Source organism: Phascolarctos cinereus, unplaced genomic scaffold (assembly GCF_003287225.1).
Source record: "Phascolarctos cinereus isolate Bilbo 61053 unplaced genomic scaffold, phaCin_HiC Scaffold_5;HRSCAF=322, whole genome shotgun sequence".
Taxonomy (NCBI): Eukaryota; Metazoa; Chordata; class Mammalia; order Diprotodontia; family Phascolarctidae; genus Phascolarctos; species Phascolarctos cinereus.
In genome coordinates, this window is record NW_027555958.1 from 292,061,865 (window position 1) to 292,080,478 (window position 18,614).

The 18,614-nt window shown below is 41.3% G+C and overlaps 1 protein-coding gene across 4 annotated transcripts in view; it reads left to right on the forward strand.

Moving 5' to 3' along the window:
- Window positions 1-8,748: 8,748 nt before the first annotated feature.
- The window catches only part of CDC27 (cell division cycle 27), a 105,799-nt gene continuing 95,933 nt past the window's right edge, over window positions 8,749-18,614 (forward strand). For 2 of the 4 annotated variants that reach the window (XM_020997532.2, XM_020997533.2), the window contains exon 1: window positions 8,755-9,045. In XM_020997532.2, coding sequence (XP_020853191.1) covers window positions 9,019-9,045 — 27 coding nt within the window. In that variant the 5' untranslated portion in view covers window positions 8,755-9,018. Of the gene's footprint in view, window positions 9,046-18,614 lie in introns of all 4 variants that reach the window. The other 2 variants (XM_020997535.2, XM_020997534.2) reach the window with 2 other exon arrangements.

The window sequence follows — 18,614 nt, forward strand, 5'->3', positions numbered from 1 at the left end:
TTCTGAATGGCTAAATCAGTTCACAACTCCACCAACAATGCATTAATATCCTTATTTTTCTATATCCTTTCCAACATTTGTCATTTCCCTTTTCTGTGATGTTAGTCAATCTGATCAATGTGAGGTTGTACCTCAGAGTTTATTTTGATTTGCATTTCTCTGACTAATAGTGATTTAGAGCATTTTTTCATATATAGATAGCCTTGATTTCTTTTGAAAACTGCCTGTTTATATCCTTGACCATTTATCAGTTGAGGAATGGCTCTTATTTTTATACATTTGACTCGTTCCTATATATTTGAGAAGTGAGGCCTTTACCAGGGAAACTTGCTATAATATTTTCCCCCAGTTCCTTGCTTTCCTTCTAATTTTGGCTATATTGGTCTTGTTTGTATAAAACCTTTTGCATTTTATATAATCAAAACTATCCATTATACTTCCCATGATCTTCTCTCTCTCTTAGTAGTCATAATCTCTTCCCTAAACTAAGAAATGTTTCCTACTTCCTTATGTGTGGGACAGAGACCACTTACTCAAAATAAAAAACAAAGACTTAGATACCTTGAAAGAAGAAAGGAGTTAATTGCTTTCTCACGAGAAAGGGCACTGCCTCTAGTCACCATTGCCGGCCAGGAAAGTTACAGAAATCAAAGCTTATTTATACCCTAACTCGAATTCCTCCTCCCTAAACCCCTTCCCCTTATCCCATTGGCTGGGCTTGGGGGCACACAATCTATTCACTGACATCTTCCCCAGCAACAAAGAATAAAGGCAGTTATACAAGTTTGCCCAGAGACAAGAAAAGGTGGGAAGTTTTGCAAGGTCAAGCAGTTCAGGTTGGGGGTAGGGCTATTCTTTTTGCTACATGCTTAACTGAGCAGGGGAGGGCTTTGAAAGCAACAATAAAGAGCAATTAACAGGAACTATTGACCCTTTGAGGAGGCTTCACTTCTGAGAGATCACCTCTCACACTTGGAAGGAACAGTTGAAGAAGCTGGAGATCTTTAGCCTAAAAAAGAGAAAGCTAAGGAGAGAAATCCTAGTTATCTTCAAATATTTGAAGGGTTTGTAATGTGGAAGATAGAGTATTATTAATAATTAGTAGTAATGGAAGTGGTAGTAGTAGTTGTTGTAGTTATAGTAGTTGTAGTAGTAATTTCCATTGTTGTCCTTCATATTTGAAAATCAAAATGATATTACAATGTCAGGGTCAGTGTACAGTGTGTCCAACTATGGCTGATCAAATCAATATGATCTCAGAAGGCTCTACCACAGGTCAGGCACATATGACTATTTGGGAAGGAGGTGTCTCTAAATTTGTATATGTCATGATTCTTTTGAGCTGCCAAATTCTACTTTACTCATTAAGCACAGTGCCTCGTTTGATGCAAGCACATCATGCTGGACTGTCCTGTGCCAGTGTCTCCCACGTCTTACAATCAATACCTAAGTTCTTGAGAGAACAGTGCCCTTGTATCACTTCTTCTGGCCTTCCATGAGCTCTCTGTGAAATTGTCTTTTAGGCAAATGTACATTCAGCATTCAAACAATGTGGCTAGCCCATTGGAGCTGCCTCTCTGAAGTAGAGTTTGAATGCTTGGCAGTTTAGCTTGAGAAAGGACCTCACTGTTCCGTACTTTATTTAGCTAGGTGATCTTTAGAATCTTCCTAAAACAAATCAGATGGAAGTGATTCAATTTTCTAGACTGTCCAGGTTTCATAGGCATACAACAATGAGTTCTGCACAATGGCTCAGTATTATTTAACTTGAAAAGGCTATAAGCCAAGACTAAATTTGTAACTTTTTGTTCTCAGATGATTATGCACTCGATACAACCTCTAAGGCTGAGATACAAGAGTATGGATTGATTCTCTGCCACTTGTACTAATTTTGGCCTGACAATACCAGGAAAACAGAGGTTTTCCACCAGCCAGTACCCCACCATCCACATGTGGAACCATTGGTCACAACAAATGGAGAAATTGTGAAAGCTGTGGGATAAGTTCACTTACCTTGTCAGTATACTTTCCAGGGACCTACACATAGATGATGAAGTTGATGCAAGCACTGCCAGAGCTAGCTCCAGTGTTTGGGAGGCTCAAAAAGAAAGTGTGGGAGAGAAGAGGTGTTAGGCTTCCTACCAAACTGAAGGTCTACAGAGCTTTTGTGTTGTCTTCATTGTAGTAGTAGTAGTAGTAGTAGTAGTAGTAGTAGTAGTAGTAGTAGTAGTAGTAGTAGTTGTAATAGATCATACTTATATAATGCTTTAAAGTTTAAACTCCCTTTACGCCATAACAAATCTGTGAGGTAGAAAGTGCAGATATTATTATCCTCATTTCTCAGGTGAGAAAACAAAAGCTTAGAAAGGAGGAATTTGTGATAAAAAAAAAATTAATAAGTATTAGAGGCAGGATTGGAACACAGAACTTCTGATTTTGGGTTCAATATTCTTTTGATGATGTTATGCTAATATATTCTGTGCAACTTCAGACGGCTAAACTAGTAACAGTAAGCATAAAACCAATTTCGGCTTAATATAATAAAGAAATTTCTAACAATTAGATCTGTCCAATAATATAGGTAAAGAATTCCCTGTCATTAGAGGATCCAAGCAGGGATGCTGATGAAGGATTCCTGAACTGGGCGGGAAGTTCCACTACATGCCCTCTAGAGAACTTTCTAACTTCAAGAGTTTATGTTTCCATGACTTTTCATTTCACATTGGTCTGTTTAGCCACACCCATAGACAAGGCAATTAATCGTAGGATCATGGATTTACACAGAGCTACAGGGACTTAAGGGACCATCTTGTCCAACTTTCTTATTTTATAGATGAGAAAATAAGGTTCAGAAAGAAGAGTCTTGCCCAAGATCACAGTAAGTAGCAGAGCGGGGATGAGGTAGAAGGGGGATTTGAATCTTAAGTCTTCAATCATCTGGGATTTCTACTTAGCCAAATTGCAAAGGAGCTAATGTGATGACAAGATCTTTCATCCCTCTATTATATGCAAATCACTTTGAGACCTGGAAGGGCTAGGTAGGATTGTTTGAGACAGATGTTACACTTCACCCTGCTTACCCTAACAATCAAACTGATGTCCTCCCTACACTGCCTATGTGTATACCTAGTCGGCTTCTCTGTAGACTTGGAAAACAATGAGAGTAGCAGTGGGAGAAGTTTATCAGCTATGAAAGGGGCTTTAAAAGAACCTGAAGAATGAGGCCAGATGAACAAGTTGGTGAGTAGTACCCTCTGCATCTACACTGGTCTCTTCAGACAAATTCCATTTTTCTTCCACATTGGAATCATTCCCTGTTATGAGTTCAGAATTTCATTCTTAAGTATATCTCAGATCTGGGCTGACTTCTTCTGAAGCATTTTATCCCATAGGATTCTACCTCTGTACCCTTTGAAATTTAATCTACCCACCCCCTCCCCAAAAGCAGTATGTCAGATTATGCCCAGAGTTCATCTCTGTTTTTAAAATTACAAGCTGTAGGATGGAATTGTCACTTTTCCTCCAGGGTTTTTATCATTTCTACCCCAGCAACCACTATTAATGAGGCTCAGATCCAAAACAGAATTCCCCCTTGTTGTCTGCTTTACCTTTCAGAGGATGAATTTATCAGTAAGGTAAGGAAGGAGAGACACACAGACTGAGACAGAGAGATAAGAGAGAGGGAGAGAAAGGAGGGAGAAAGGTTAGAAAAGAGAAACAGTGAGAAGAAAGAGGAGGGAGGGAAAGAGGAGGAAGATAGAGGTGGCAGAGGGAGGGGGGAAAGAGAGAAGGAGGGATAGAGAGAGGAGAGAAGGAAAGAGGGGGGAGAGAGAGAGAGGGAGAGAGAGAGAGAGAGAGAGAGAGAGAGAGAGAGAGAGAGAGAGAGCATATATCTGGATAATTAAAGTCTTTTATCACTACTATATCATGACTCTGTTTCAGATTTATGATCTATTTCTCAAACTCCCCATCTAATTTTCTCTTTCTGTCCAGGTGTTCTCTAATATACTCCAATGACAAAACCACTTGTTTCTCCTTTCTCCCTCCTTTGACCTTCACCTAAATACTCTCCGCCATGTTTCCTTTTTCTGTTTCCTGATTTGTCCCATATGATTTTCAACCTTCTTAATATACAGTGCTACCCAATCCACTCTATCCCCTATCCTGTTTTTTTTTTTAATAAAGATAAATCCAGAACCACAGTCCACTCACAGGTTTCATTCCATCAAGTCTCAGCGGCCTCTTAGCTTCTGTAAGAGCAAGTACCTGAGCTGAGTATTTAAGAAAGGCAAGAATTCTAGGAGAAGAGATGAAAGAATGCAGCTAGGATGCGGAAATCAAAGATCAGCAAGTACATCTACTTATTTTGAGATCAAAGTGGTTCGTGTTCAGCAGCCTCTAACATCTATAGGAAAATATTGGTGTGAAAAGGGTAGGCTTTTCTAGCAGTAAACCACTTGAGATCTTTGAAAGCCCAGTGCAATTTCCCACATGCAATGCTAGCTAGCCTTATCCTATTCAATTCATTGTCTATTTGTGGCATCTGTCCACAATACATGTACTAGCGAACTAACTTAACAGGCTGCCCATAGTAACTGGCATCTACATAGCACTCAAAAGTTTACTAAGTGCTTTATATACGCTATGTTATTTGAGCCTCCCAACAAGCCCATGTGGGGTAAGTACCAGAGGCATTATTGTCCTTATTTTAAATGAAGAAACTAAGGCTTGTTGAGGTGAAGCAGTTTGCTCCCAATTACACATGTGATACACACATCAAACTCACGTGTGCACATATACACAAACACACAAATGGCCGTGCACAGCTAGTAAATGTAAAAAGCAGGATTTGAGCCTAGATTGTCCTGGCTCTAGATCTAGCATTGTACTGTATCACACTGCTTCTCAGCATTCCCAGCCAATTCCATGCCCTAATCAATCAGTGAGTCAATGAGCACTTACTAAGTGCTGAACACTATGGCAAACACTGGGGACGCAAAGGCAAGCAGTTTCTTCCCTTAAAGAGCTCATATTTTTATGAGGAAGACAACATGTAAATAACTATTTGCATACAAGATCTATAAAATACAGAATCACAGCACTCTCCCTCCTGGAAACACAGTGATACATTGTTACTTTTTTTGCTCTCTGTGCCTGGAATGCCCCTTCCACCTCACCTTAAAACTATCCTAATATTTTCTCTCTCTCTCTCTCTCTCTCTCTCTCTCTCTCTCTCTCTCTCTCTCTCTCTCTCTCTCTCTCTCTCTCTCTCTCTCTCTCTCTCTTTCTCTCTCTCTCTCTCCCCCTATCTAATTATACTGGCTGTGTGACTTGGGCAAGTCACTTAACCTCTGTTTTCCCAAGTTTTCTCAACTGTAAAATACGGATAGTAATGGTTCCTAACTCACAGGTTGTGTTTGTCCTTCATTCTCGAAGAGGACCATGACATCAGGGAGATGACATGACTTGCAGCACACAGTCAGTGCTTAATAAATGCTCATTCATTTACCAGTAGAGATTATGCAGACCAACACTTTCTTATTTATGACAACTTTACCTTGGGCATGTTACATTAGGTAAATCATGACTCATCTTACCTTAGTGACATGAGAGGTAACATGGTATAGTGGAAAGACACCTGGGTTTGAATCTCAACTTTGATACTTACTAATTGTGTGACTATGGACTAATCACTTCAATTCTCTGAGCCTGAGTTGCTTCATCTGCAAAATACCTATAATGCTTGCCTCATAGGAAAGATGTGAGGATCAAATGATGTAAGACACTTTGCAAACCTGGAATACTATATGGACATCATTATCTACTTACCTATCTACCTGCCTGTTTATCTATCTTTCTGTCTGGCTATTGAGAGACAGAGTACCTAGAAGGTAATCTGAGAAGGGGGGAGGCACTAACAACAGGGGATCAGGAAAGGCTTTCTGCAAGTGCAATGAAACAGGAGACAAAAGAGTGTTGTGTGTGAAAAGCAGCAAGAATTTAAGGAAGCTAACAAGGTATAATAAGACTAGAAAGGCCAGAAGAAACTAGATTATAAAGTCAAATCAATTAACATTTATTAAGTACCTACTATGTGCCAGGCAGTGTGCTAAGATTAATTTGGAAGAGCTTTAAATGCCAGACAGAAGATTTTATATTTTATCCTGGAGACAGTGGGGAACCACTGGAGCTCACTAAGCAGAGGGATGACATGGTCAGATCTGTGCTTTAGAAAAAATCACCTTGGCAACAGAGTAGAGGATATGTTAAAGCAGGGAGAGATCTGAGGCAGGAAGAAGGTTATTGCAATGGTTCACAATGCAGAGTGATATGCATGTACAAATGCATTTTCTATCCAATTTGCTTTTCCACACAACTTAGAGTTTATATGCATCTTGTATTTTACATATAGCCAGTGCATGGGTTTAATGGAAGAACCAAATAAGGTATACCCCTAGAACTTCACGAGATTTTATATCACCCTTTGAGGCTGAAACCCAGAAGAATCAACACCAAATGATTTATAAGGTTAACCATCTATGGCAGAGGTGATTTGTAAAGGGTAAATTTGTAAAGGGTATCTCCTATGTCTCCCATCAAGGAGTCCAGGGTATCTTCCCAATCTCACTAAGGAGATTATATATAACTCTTATGCAAATCTTATATAAACAAAGATATAATTTATATACCTCATGTAGATACATATGTTATATATAGGTAAAACTTACCTATTTCACACATACATGTTATGTATAGCTAGAACATGTGTGTTCTATCTACATTTATAGGAAATATATCTGATGTCCACATAATATCTGAAGGTTTGCCAAGTGTCTTACATCATTTGATCTTCACATCTTTCCTGTAAGGTAATCATTATAGGTATTTTGCAGATGAAACAACTCAGGCTCAGAGAACTGACATGCCTAGTTCATGGTTACACAATTAGTAAGTATCAAAGTTGAGATTCAAACCCAGGTCTCTTTCCACTATACCACACTGTTTCTCTCTAACTAAGGTAAGATGATCTGGGATCTACCTAACATAACACGCCCAGGGTAAAGTTGTCGTAAATGAAAAGGTGTCGGTCTGCAAAATCTATTGGTAAATCAATGAGCATTTATAAATGCTGGGTAAGCTAAGCAATGGGAAAATAAACAAAAAAGCAAAAATTAGTCCATTCTAAGGGAAGAAGCAATATGCATTTAAATAGTTTGTGCAGCACTTTAAGGTTTGCAAAATACTTTTCAAATATTATCTCATTTGATCCTCACCATAGCTCCGGGAGATAGGGACTATTACTAACCCTATTTTGCAGTTGAGAAAACTTGGGCAAACAGAGGTGTGCCTTGGACTTGGACACACCTCTTCCTGACTCTGATGCCAATGCTCTATGCACTGTGCCACTTAGGTGGCTAGGTATAGAGGGAAGGTAACCTTAGGTAGACAACCTCAGGTTAGATAGAAGGAAGCAATGGACCTCCTGTAGAAGGTGGTGCTTGAGAGGAGTCTTGAAGGAAGCCAGGGATTCTGTGACCCAGGTGAGGTGGGAGGTGTATTCCAGGCACAGAGAACAAAAAAAGTAAGAATGTATCAGTGTGTTTCCAGGAGGGAAAGTGTTCTGACTCTAAAGACTAGAAACTCCTTATTCAAATACATCTATCCCACTACAGCTTGATGGAAATATCTCTTAAGAACACCCAACTTATTTTGCTCTCCTGCTCACTGAGCAGTGCTCCGATCTGTAATTTGGCCTTTGGAATAAATGACTGGAGTTACCTTGCCAGATAGATCTCCCAGTGCAAATCGATAATTTGGCATTCTAGTGGATAAATCTGTGGCTTGTAAGTTTGGTTAGTGTGAATTGATTCCCCAGGGCCTAAAAGCCTAGAGTGAACCTATAAAAAAAGAAAGGAAGTTTTTGCTGATTCCTCCATTTTGGGGGGTCCTTTCTCAAACTATCTCCTACTTATTTTTCTATGTAAATGTTGTATCCTCTCCCTTCTCCCCAAGTAAAATGCAAGCTTCTTGAAGGCAGGGATGGTTGACTCAGTTTGTGGAGACCCCTGGAAGACTAAGCCATAGATTAGGCCACATTGTGGGTGTTTAATAAATGCCTTGTTAAATCGAATTAAAGGGCTTGACTCAGTTTTCGGAAGTTCCCAAGGACTAAGCCATATTTGCACATCATAAGTGCTTAATAAATGCTTGTTAAATTCAATTAAACTTAAAGGCTTGACTCTGTGTGTGGAATTACCCAAGAACTAAACCATACTTGCACATTGTTAGTGCTGAACAGGTTCATAGATTTAGAACTGGAAGAGACCTCAGAAGCCATCTAACCCAATCCCCTTATTTTAACAGATGAAGACACCGAGGGCCAGGGAGTTGAAACGATTTGATCAAGGTCATACTGGTTACAAGGGGCAGAGGCATTCGAACTCGGGTGCTCCGATTCCAGCACTGTCCCCACTGAACCACAGTTTAAATTTTCCATTCCTGCCATAACCCGCGGTTCCATATCCAAGTACTGCGCGGAGCCACTGAGTTCCAGGTTCCAGTCCTAAAATGAAAGTGGCGAAGACGCCACAGACGGCTGAATTGATTAAACTCCGCAGGCGCCAGGAGCGCGCAGCGAAGCCCACCGCCACGCGACGTCACGGCTAGCCTGCTTGCGGCTGATTGGTCAAGGCGTGCGCGGGTAACCGAGCCCTAGAGGAGCGTGAGCTTCCTCCGTCTAAATCAGCCTCGGTTTTTCTTTGGCTAATCCTCCAGCATATCCGGCAACGCTCTGCCCCTCCGCCAGCCTTCGTGCTTTTCCGGCCGAGCTCGGGCATTTCCGGCCAGCCCTAGCTTCGGCGGTTTCCGTCGTGCACTCGGGTGTACTCGGCAGCCGTTCGGCCTCCCCCATCCCCCGGTAACGGTCGCTGCTGAGTTTAAATGAGCCGGGGCTGGGCCGGGCCGGAGCCGCTACGGGGGGGCCTGAGGCGCGACGGAGAGCGGGCCTGAGCCTTGAGAATGACGGTGCTGCAGGAACCCGTCCAGGTAACGAGGACCTCGCCCCCTTCGGCCCCAGGCAGCGGCGGCGGCGGCGGGGAGGCCACGCTCAGCCCCGGCCGGGCTGCGGCTCGGGCTCGGGCAGGGCCTGGCGCGGCCTAGGCCCCGGGACGTTGCTCCTCCTCCTCCACTGCGGACCGGTGCTGCCCGACCCTCAGGCCGCCGGATCCCGGGCCCACGCCCCCAGGGTCCCGAGCGCGCCCCCGCCCGCCCCTCCTGTCAGTCCCCGGGGCCCCCAGGGGAGAAGTACGCCTCGTGTACGCCCCCGGGGAGGGAGAGAGGGAGCCGGAGTCCCGCAGGCGGGAGGGTCGGGTTGGGCAGTGTCTGTAGTGGACGGGGAGGAGGATTGGCACCAGGCTGACTTGGCGTCCCCCAGGAACCCGAGAGTTTGGTGATGGTTTGCTTTTTTTTTTTGGCGCGGTTGCAGATTTGGGGCGGGGGGCAGGGAGCGTTCTGGTGTTTTAAACGAGAACTTGGCCTTTGGGTGACTTGGCCTTTCCCCAGCCTCTGTTGCTTTCTGATTTGAGTGTGAATTCACCTCTGGACATGTGGCTTAGCCTGGCCGGGTTCAGGTATAAGATACAGACACTTGCCTAACAGCCACAGTAGGGTAGGGCAGGGCAGGGTGGGGATGGTATCAATGCCAGGTTTTTCTATCACAGATAATAATGGGATCACGGGGTATTTTTTCCTCTTGCACATACATAAAGTGAAATTTTTAAAAAGAGAATGGCTTTCCCATCCTTTTTTTTTTTAAGCCCTCTTAAATCTTCACTGTCATTGCCAAATCAGGTATGTTTTTGATTTACACCATTCTACCTGGATGGAATAGAAGAGATCCTATTGGATTTTAAGAATGTGATGCAGTGCCAAATCATTTTTTGCTATGCTTTCTGAAGGAACTGAATCCTTTGTGCCTTGGTGATGTACCAGGTTTGGGGGGTGGGGGTTCTACATTATGTTAAATGAGTTGACCTCTGTCTTGGGTTTCTCTGTGGGTTTAAAGCAAATGATGATGATGACCAAGAAAGACTTGGTAGTATCCTTATGGTTTTGAGAAGTGCTCTACATTACCATTAATGTACCTGTTACTACCAACAAATTAATCTAACAGTAAACATTTAAATAATGTCATCCCCATTTGTTAGTTCCAGAACTATTAGTGTTTGAGTCAATATGATGTGGGGCTCTAATTCCCTAGGATTGCAATCGTATACAAGATATCCTAGTGTAATAAGTGAAAATCCAAAAATATTTCCTCATTTGTCCAAACAACCTTTCTCTTGTCAACAAATAAGCTTAAATTAGAAGTCCTGCCTTTTGGGGGCCTATATGAAATTGATAGGTACCTAATGCCCCATCTCAGTTTAGTGAGTATATGCTTGCTTCTATTACTCATTTGCATTTCAAATTAATTTCATACAAGACATTTTATGCTGATACTGAGTTGTAAATTTGCTTCTTCTAGCCTCAAAAGATTTCTCTTAAAAACCTGTCTCCCAAAAAAAACCCAAACCCTATCTCCCAGGGTTGTAAGGGTCAAATGAGATAATATTTGTAAATGTTTAGCATAGCTCCTGGCACGTACTAGGTACTATATAAATGTTAGTTATTATTATTATTAACTATTTTTTCCCCTAAAGTTATTGACTTGTATCATCATTGACTTGTATCATCACTGAAGTCCAGCCTCTGTAAAGAGCATCAGATGTAACAAAAAGGAAAGGAAATTTGTGGTCCAGAACCCCTGGATAATACGTACCAATTTTCCTTCCTTTCCATCCAAACATTCTTATCAATGATGCACTTCAGCCCTTCTTAAGCCTTAGAATATAGTAGCTTATTAAATTCACGTGGTTAAAAACAAAACCAAAAACCAACAAACACATCACTATCCTTTGCTTTAAGGGTCTTGTTCCAGGTGAGATTTTTTCAGGGTTTGACCTGTAGAGCAATATGAGTCCTCTACCAAGCTTTGATTAGGTGGCATGGTCAGGAGCATTGGATGGAGCAGACATCTTTGGCAACCCCCAATGAGGATCAGTCAAAATGAGATGGTGCTAGAGGTTGGGGCAGGGGCTGGGGCTGGGACTAGAACAGGGAAGAGGAGTTTCTAGTAGTGTAGCAGAAAGATAAATACCCATATGAAGCTACTGTCTGTAAAGATAGAGGAAGGCATGTATGGGAGTTTTGAGCAGGTCCACTACAAATTTCTTATGTAATCTCAACTGGCTCTTTGCTGCTGTATGGAAACCTTTTGTTTTTTCCTGACTAACTTGCTGTCCCACTCACCACAGTCTCTGTAACAGACCTCTTCTCTCTTCAAGCAAACTTTACCCCCACCCCCAAAACAGAGGATCCGACTTTATATTTTACTGAAATAAATAAGGCATCCTATCATGAGCTCCCCTGTTCTCCCCACTTCTACATACACATCAAGTCTCCAGCATTATCCCTAACTCTATCCTCCTTTGCTCCAGACTTGCCCTAGTACAAGTAGAGGGGTTAGCCTTGAGAAGGAAGAGGGCCGAGGGCCGTCCCTTGAGCTTGCCCCCACAATCATCTCTTCTCTATAATTTTCAAGCTTTCCTTCCTTACCTGCTGGATCTATCTTCACTGTCTTCAAACATGCCCTACTCTTCCCCATCCCTAAAAAAAACCCCCAAACTTTCACTTGATCCTATTATCCTTTAAAAAAAAAACCCAAAAATCTTTCCCTTTTGGAAAAATTGTCTAGACTCATTGCTTCTACTTCTCAACTCTTCGCAGTCTGTTTTCCATTCCCACCACTCAACTGAAATTGCTCTTTACAAACAGTCTCTTACTTGCTAAATTTAATGGCCTTTTCTTGATCCTCACCATTCTTAACCTCTCTGCAGCATTTGACAGCATTGACTATCCCATCCTCCCTGATAATCTTTCTCCTCTCCATGGAGAAAGGTTTCCATGACACTGTTCTTTACTGGTTCTCCAACCTTTCTTCTTTACTAATCACTATCCTTATTCAAACCCCTAACCCTGAGTGTCCTCTTTGTCCTGGGCCCCCTTTTCTCTCAACAATGTCTCTTGAATCTCATTGCTTCATATTGCTTTATCTTTTGCAGATGACTCTCAAACCTGTATATCCAGCTGTAGTCCTGAATAAACTACCTTTGGATATCTCTAACTGGATGCTTCCTGTATAACTTAAACCCGAAGTGTCTCAAGTGGAACTCATTATCTCCCCACCCAAACTCATCCTTCCCACAAATCTTCTCTTTTCTGTTAAAGCAACCATCATCTTTCCATTTATCCAGTTTTACTTTCATTCATCCTTCACTCTTCCCTCTCTTTTACCACCCATATTCAATTGTCAAGTTTTGTCAATTCTACCTTCATACTATCTCTTCCATCTATTCCCTTTTTTCCCACTCACATAGCCCTTTTCAGGTCCTCATTGTCTTTTGCTTGGACACTGCAACAGCTTCCATTTTGGGTTTTCAACTTCCAGTCTCTGAACTCTGAAATCCATCCTTCACACATTTGCTGAAATAATATTCTTAAAACAGAAGTCTATGCCACTCCCCCTGATTGAGTACCCTTGGTGGCTCCCAGTTGCCCCTAGAATAAAATAATAAGTCCTCTGTTTTGGCATTTAAAGATCTACTCAGACTCCAGCTTAACTTTACCAGGCTTATTTCACATTACTCTCCTTCACATAGTCAGTGTTCCAGCAAAACTGGCTTGCTTTGTGTTCCTGAATTTGGCATTCTGTCCCTTGCCTTCAAGCACAGGCTGTCTGTTTCCCTTCTCCCCTCCATCCTTGGAATTCATTCTGTCCTGACCTCCATCTCTTAGACTCCCAAGTTTCCCTCAAGAGACTCAGCTCAAGAGTCACCTCCTGTGGGAACTCTTTTCTGACCACCCAGTCATTAATACTCTCTCTTTCCTTCTCAAATTATCATCTCATTTATATATATATATATATATATATATGTATGTGTATGTCATGTATCTGTTTACACATTACATCCCCCCACCCCCTGTAGAATAGAAATTCCTTTAGGACAGAGACTCTCTTAAAATTAATTTTGTCTTTATTCCCAGAACCTACCACAGTGTCTTATATGTAGTAGGTGCTTAATAAGTGTTTGATAGATTAGATTGGATAGCTCAGGAAAGTTAAGTCCTTGGGTTGACAGCTGACCACATAAATGGTATGCTTTCTTCCTTCTTCCCAGCATTGTGAGCAATCCTCCAAGCAGAGTGCACTCTGCTTTCTCATATACCTTTGGCCCACTGCCTCTGAAAAGTAAGTCTCTTTTTGCTGGGATCTGTGGTTTCTTCTCCCCAAAACTCCCAGTGATTGGCTAATCTTGAAAGGTTAAATGACTTGCCTGTGGTGACATAGCTTTTCTATATCAGAAGGAGCCCTTGAAACGTACTGGCTGCTTGGCCGACCTTCTGTCCACTACTACCATGCCACCTCTAATGTCTCTCTTTTCCAGTCAAGGTATACATTCCCTTTTCCTTGCAAGGGAATGAGAAGGGGTGGAAGAAGAGTTAAAAACTACATACATTCACCTGCTATGTTGATATGGACTAACAGAAAAGAAGAAGCCATTCCAAATGAGAGCACTTATACTATGTACAAAGGCTTACACTAGAGCATAGAGGCTGCTGTCATCTTTCCTCTTCCTTTGCCAATTTGAGGGACAAGAGAGAAAAAAAATTGCTTGAAATTACAGTGGGTGAAGGATGAGGCTAGTAACTAGTGGAAACTGGAGGTAGAGGAAGGAAAAAAATAGGAAAATGATAGTAACTGAGAAAAGGAAGAGGACTCTGAAAGCATTTCCCTTCTCTTCGGGAGAAAGATGAAACCTAGAGATTGTAGTGACCTTATTTTGCCTAAGAAATGGCATGGATTGTGGAGCTAGGTCTGAAGTTAAAGACTTCTGCTCATAGGGAAAGTTGGAGAAGACAGTTCTTATGGAAGCAAGAGGGAAGCAGGCTCTGCAAGAAATACTTGTAATTGGGAATGTGTCTGTATCCTTCTGTCTGTCTTTGAAACTAAAGGTGGCCTTTCAAGAATCTCTTATTTTCTTTTAATAAAACTTCTTTTTATGTCATAAACTGAGAACTTGCAGGGGGAATGTTGATCTCAATATACCATGTTTATATTTTCTGGGTAAGGAATATGGGAAGGGAAAAAAAATCTTCCAGAGTATACTGGGCCCTTCATGTCATGAAAATCTCTGACACAAGGATTCCCAGAGGTTTATGGAGTGTATAGTTCACTGTTTCCGTCTGCCCTACCCTTGGGGAAAGTGTACAAAGGACAAGCTACTCTCCTAGTAAACTCTTGGATTAGCTTGTTCTCTGGATTTATCCCATTGTTTATGTAGACTAGAGGTCATCACCTTTCAGAAGTAAGGTGCAAAAGTAGACCTGTAAATTAGCCATTTTTGCACTGAAGGCAGGTGGCACAAAATGTCACCAAACGCTGTTGTGGAGGTCATCAGGAGTGGAAGAGATGGGGAAATGGTGGGCTGGCAGGCTGGGTAAAAGGTTGCCCAGACTGTGGTCACCCACATCTGATAGCTTCCCGTTGTAACTAATTGGTCTTGCTAACTAGATGTTGTTTCTAGCTGCTGTTGGCACCCTCTCGATTTCCAAACACTGGGAAAAGGCAAGGTTGATCTGCCTTAGTTAAAGTTCTGATGCTAAGTGGCTGACCTCTGTTCTATAGATCCTAAGAGAAGGAAGAAGAGCCATTGATTTTGGGTGAGTAAGGAGAGAGGCTTCCATTTGTTTTCTAGATTAATGGACTGATTACTGAATTAAAGGGCTGTCTTTGAAACAAATATTGACCTGTTACTGGGCTGGAAGGTTACCATTACTATACCAACTCATCCCAGAATCTAAAAGCAATATAATGCCATACTAAACTTTAGGAGGAACTAAATTCTTTTTTCCCCTTCCCCAAGCTAATGGGTTAGAAAAGAGAGGAAGAAAGTGGGGTAGTTTGGGAGACAGAGCTACGAAGTGGGAGGAAGGAAGGTCAGATTGGTTAAGTAAGATCAAAGAACTCTGGATTTCAGACAAGGAGGAAAGGAGTGGAGTCTACTCTAGATAAAGGGCCTGATTTTTCCCATCTCAGGGAAAGGTCGATTTCAGTCCTCTTAAAGATAGAGAAAAGAAATCTAGTTTCAATGTAACCAGTGAGGAAACTATTTAGTTCTCTTTAGAGGTTTTGTATCTTTTATTTTTCCTATGCACCTTCTCTGTAGTCACTAGTACTGTTAGTGAGAGAACCATAGGGTAACTGAGGATTTCAGTATGGAACGTGGCAAAAAAAGGAATATCATGATGCAGGGGAAAATAGTTGAACAGAAGACCTGTGTTCAAGACTTGTCTCTCCCATTCTCTGGCTTTGACCTTGACCAGGTCACTTCTTTTCTCTGGGCCTCAGTTTCTCATAAAATGAGGGGAGAGGGTAGTGGGTTGGATGAGATGATCTTCTGTCTTTTTCTGTCTCCAAATTTCTGTAGTGAAAGCTGACGATAAAATCCTAAAACACTCTTGGTGGCAGAAGATGACAGATTTCCCTGGGTTAATGGGAAGGGATCACCATATAGGCTGCAAGTAATTTTGGCACTTTCAGTGCTTAGCTGGAAGAATTTACCATTTCTCTCCACCCTCCTGAAAACTATCACACACATATATTCCACCACTACCTAATAAATCATTTTTTGAAAAAGTTGACACACATATCAAAGGAATGTGATTTGGCAGCTGATTGAAAGAACAAGGATGAGTTGAACAATTACTTTGAGTTTCTTTGCCTGAGTTGTTTTGAGAAATGATGATAATGCTACCCACTGAGCATAGGGCAAGGTTAAGAAAGGTCAGCAGTTCTGTCTTTGGTGATTCCATTGTTAAAATATAGTAGTCTGATTCATATTAAATATAGCATGTAGGAAATAATCTGAAGAGGTAAATTTCTGGATAAAAGATGTTTAATTTAATCTAATAAAACAGATAATATTGCCTAGAGTCCTACCCAAGCAAGAAGAGTAAGGATAGAGCCCTGAGAGCTATGATTGGTGTGAACTAGTTTGCTAAGAAGAAGATACTAGAATAACCAGGGTGATAAGAAGTAATCTAGCTGAGAAAGTGAACAGCAAGAGTTTGAGTTAGGCATTGTATTAGGTAGGTACTTTAGGATTATTCGAGGGAAATATAAGACATACTGTTAAATAGCATCATCCTCTTGCAGCTTATGATCTTATTTTTGCGGGGGGAGTAAGGTAATTGGGGTTAAGTAACTTGCCCAGAGTCACACAGCTAGTAAGTGTTATGTGTCTGAGGCCAGATTTGAACTCAGGTCCTCCTGACTCCAGGGCTGGTGCTCTATCCACTGTGCCACTTAGCTGCTCCAGCTTATGATCTTATTAGGGATTCATTAGTATAGGGAGCCCTCAGTGAGGAATGTCCTCTACCAGTGCAGGTTGGCACCTTCTCTGCAACTTTATAATCCTAAATAGTTGCCTACTGCACTGAGAGATTAAAGTGACTTGGCCAGGATTTGTAAGAAGTAGGATTTGAATCCAGGACTTCCTAGATTTGAGACCAGCTCTCTACTACACAATACTGCATCCCTATCTGTATCATGACAGAATTGAATTTTTTTCTTTTTTTCTTTTTCTTTTTTAACATTTTTTTCTTTTTTTTTAAATTATTTTGATTTATCAGCAATCACTTCCTTAAGCTTTCGAGTTTTAAATTTTTCTCCCCCTCCCTCATCACCTCCTTCCCCAAGACAGCTCCCAATCTGATATAGGCTATACATATACATTCCTATTAAACATATTTTCACATTAGTGATGTTGTAAGGAAGAATTAGAACCAGTAGGAGGAACCATCAGAATGAGGAAACAAAACAAAACAGAAGGAAAAAAAAATAGCAAATAGTATGCTTTGATCTGCATTCAAACTTCATAGTTCTTTCTTTGGCTACGGATAGCATTTTCTATCATGAGACCTTTGCAGATGTCTTAGATCCTTGCATTGTGGAGAATGGCTAAGTCTATCAACGTTAGTCATTGCACAACGTGGCTGTCACTGTGTGCAACGTTCTCTTGGTTCTGCTCACTTCACTCAGCATCACTCCATACGAGTCTTTCCAGGTTTTTCTGAAGTCTGCCTGCTCATCATTTCTTATAGCACAATAGTATTCCATTACATTCATATACCACAACTTGTTCAGCCATTCCCCATTGATAGACATTCTCTCAATTTCCAATTCTTTTTTTTAAGATTCATTAATTTATTTATTTTTACTTTTCAACATTCAGATACATAAGATTTTGAGTTCCAAATTTTCTCCCCATCTCGTCCCTCCCCCAACCTGAAAACAGCATGCGTTCTAAATACCCTTTCCCCTAATCTGCCTTCCCTTATATCCCTTCCCCCCCTTCTCTTATCTGCTTCCTCTTCTATTTTCCTATAGGGCAGGATAGATTTCTATAACCCCATTGCCTGTACAACTTATTTCCCAGTTGCATGTGAAAATTTTTTAACATTTGTTTTTAAAACTTTGGGTTCCAAATTTTTCCCTCCCTCCCCACCTATCCTCATTGAGAAGGCAAGCAACTGGATGCAGGTTATACTTATGTAGTCATGCAAAACACTCCCATAGTAGTCATGCTGTGGAAAACTAACTATATTTTCCTTCATCCTATCCCACCCCCCCACCCCCGTTTATTCTATTCTCTCTTCTGACCTTGTCCCTTCTCAGAAGTGTTTGCTTCTGATTACCCCCTCCCCCAATCTGCCCTCCCCCCTGTCTCACCCCCCCCATCTCTTACCTCTTCCCCCCTATCTTCCTGTAGGGTAAGATAGCTTTCCATACCCAATTGAGTGTGTATGTTATTCCCTCCTTAAGCCAAATCCAATGAGAATAAGATTCACTCGTTCCCTCTCACATTCACCCATTTCCCCTCCACTGTAAAAGCCTTTTCTTGTCTGTTTTATGTAAGATAATTTACCCCATTCTACCTCTCCCTTTGTCCTCCCAGTATAGTTCTCTTTCACCTCTTAATTTTATTCTCCAGATATCACCCATTCATCTTCAACTCACCCTGTTCACTCTATCAATCTTTCTATACATATAATTTTTTCCCCCTCCAACTACCCTAATACTGACAAAAGTCTTATGAGTTACAAATATCATCTTTCCATGTAGGAATGTAAACAGATCAACCTTAATAAGTCCCTTATGATTTCTCTTTCCTATTTACCTCTTCATGGTTCTCTTGAGGCTTGTATTTGAAAGTCAGATTTTTTATTCAGCTCTGGTCTTTTCATCAAGAATGCTTGAAAGTCCTCTATTTCACTGAATATCAATTTTTTCTCCTGAAGGATTATACTCAGTTTTGCTAGGTAGGTGATTCTTAATTGTAGTCCTATCTCCTTTGTCCTTCAAAATATTATATTCCAAGCCCTCTGGTCCCTTAATGTAGAAGCTGCTAAATCTTGTGTTATCCTGATTGTGTTTCCACCATACTTGAATTGTT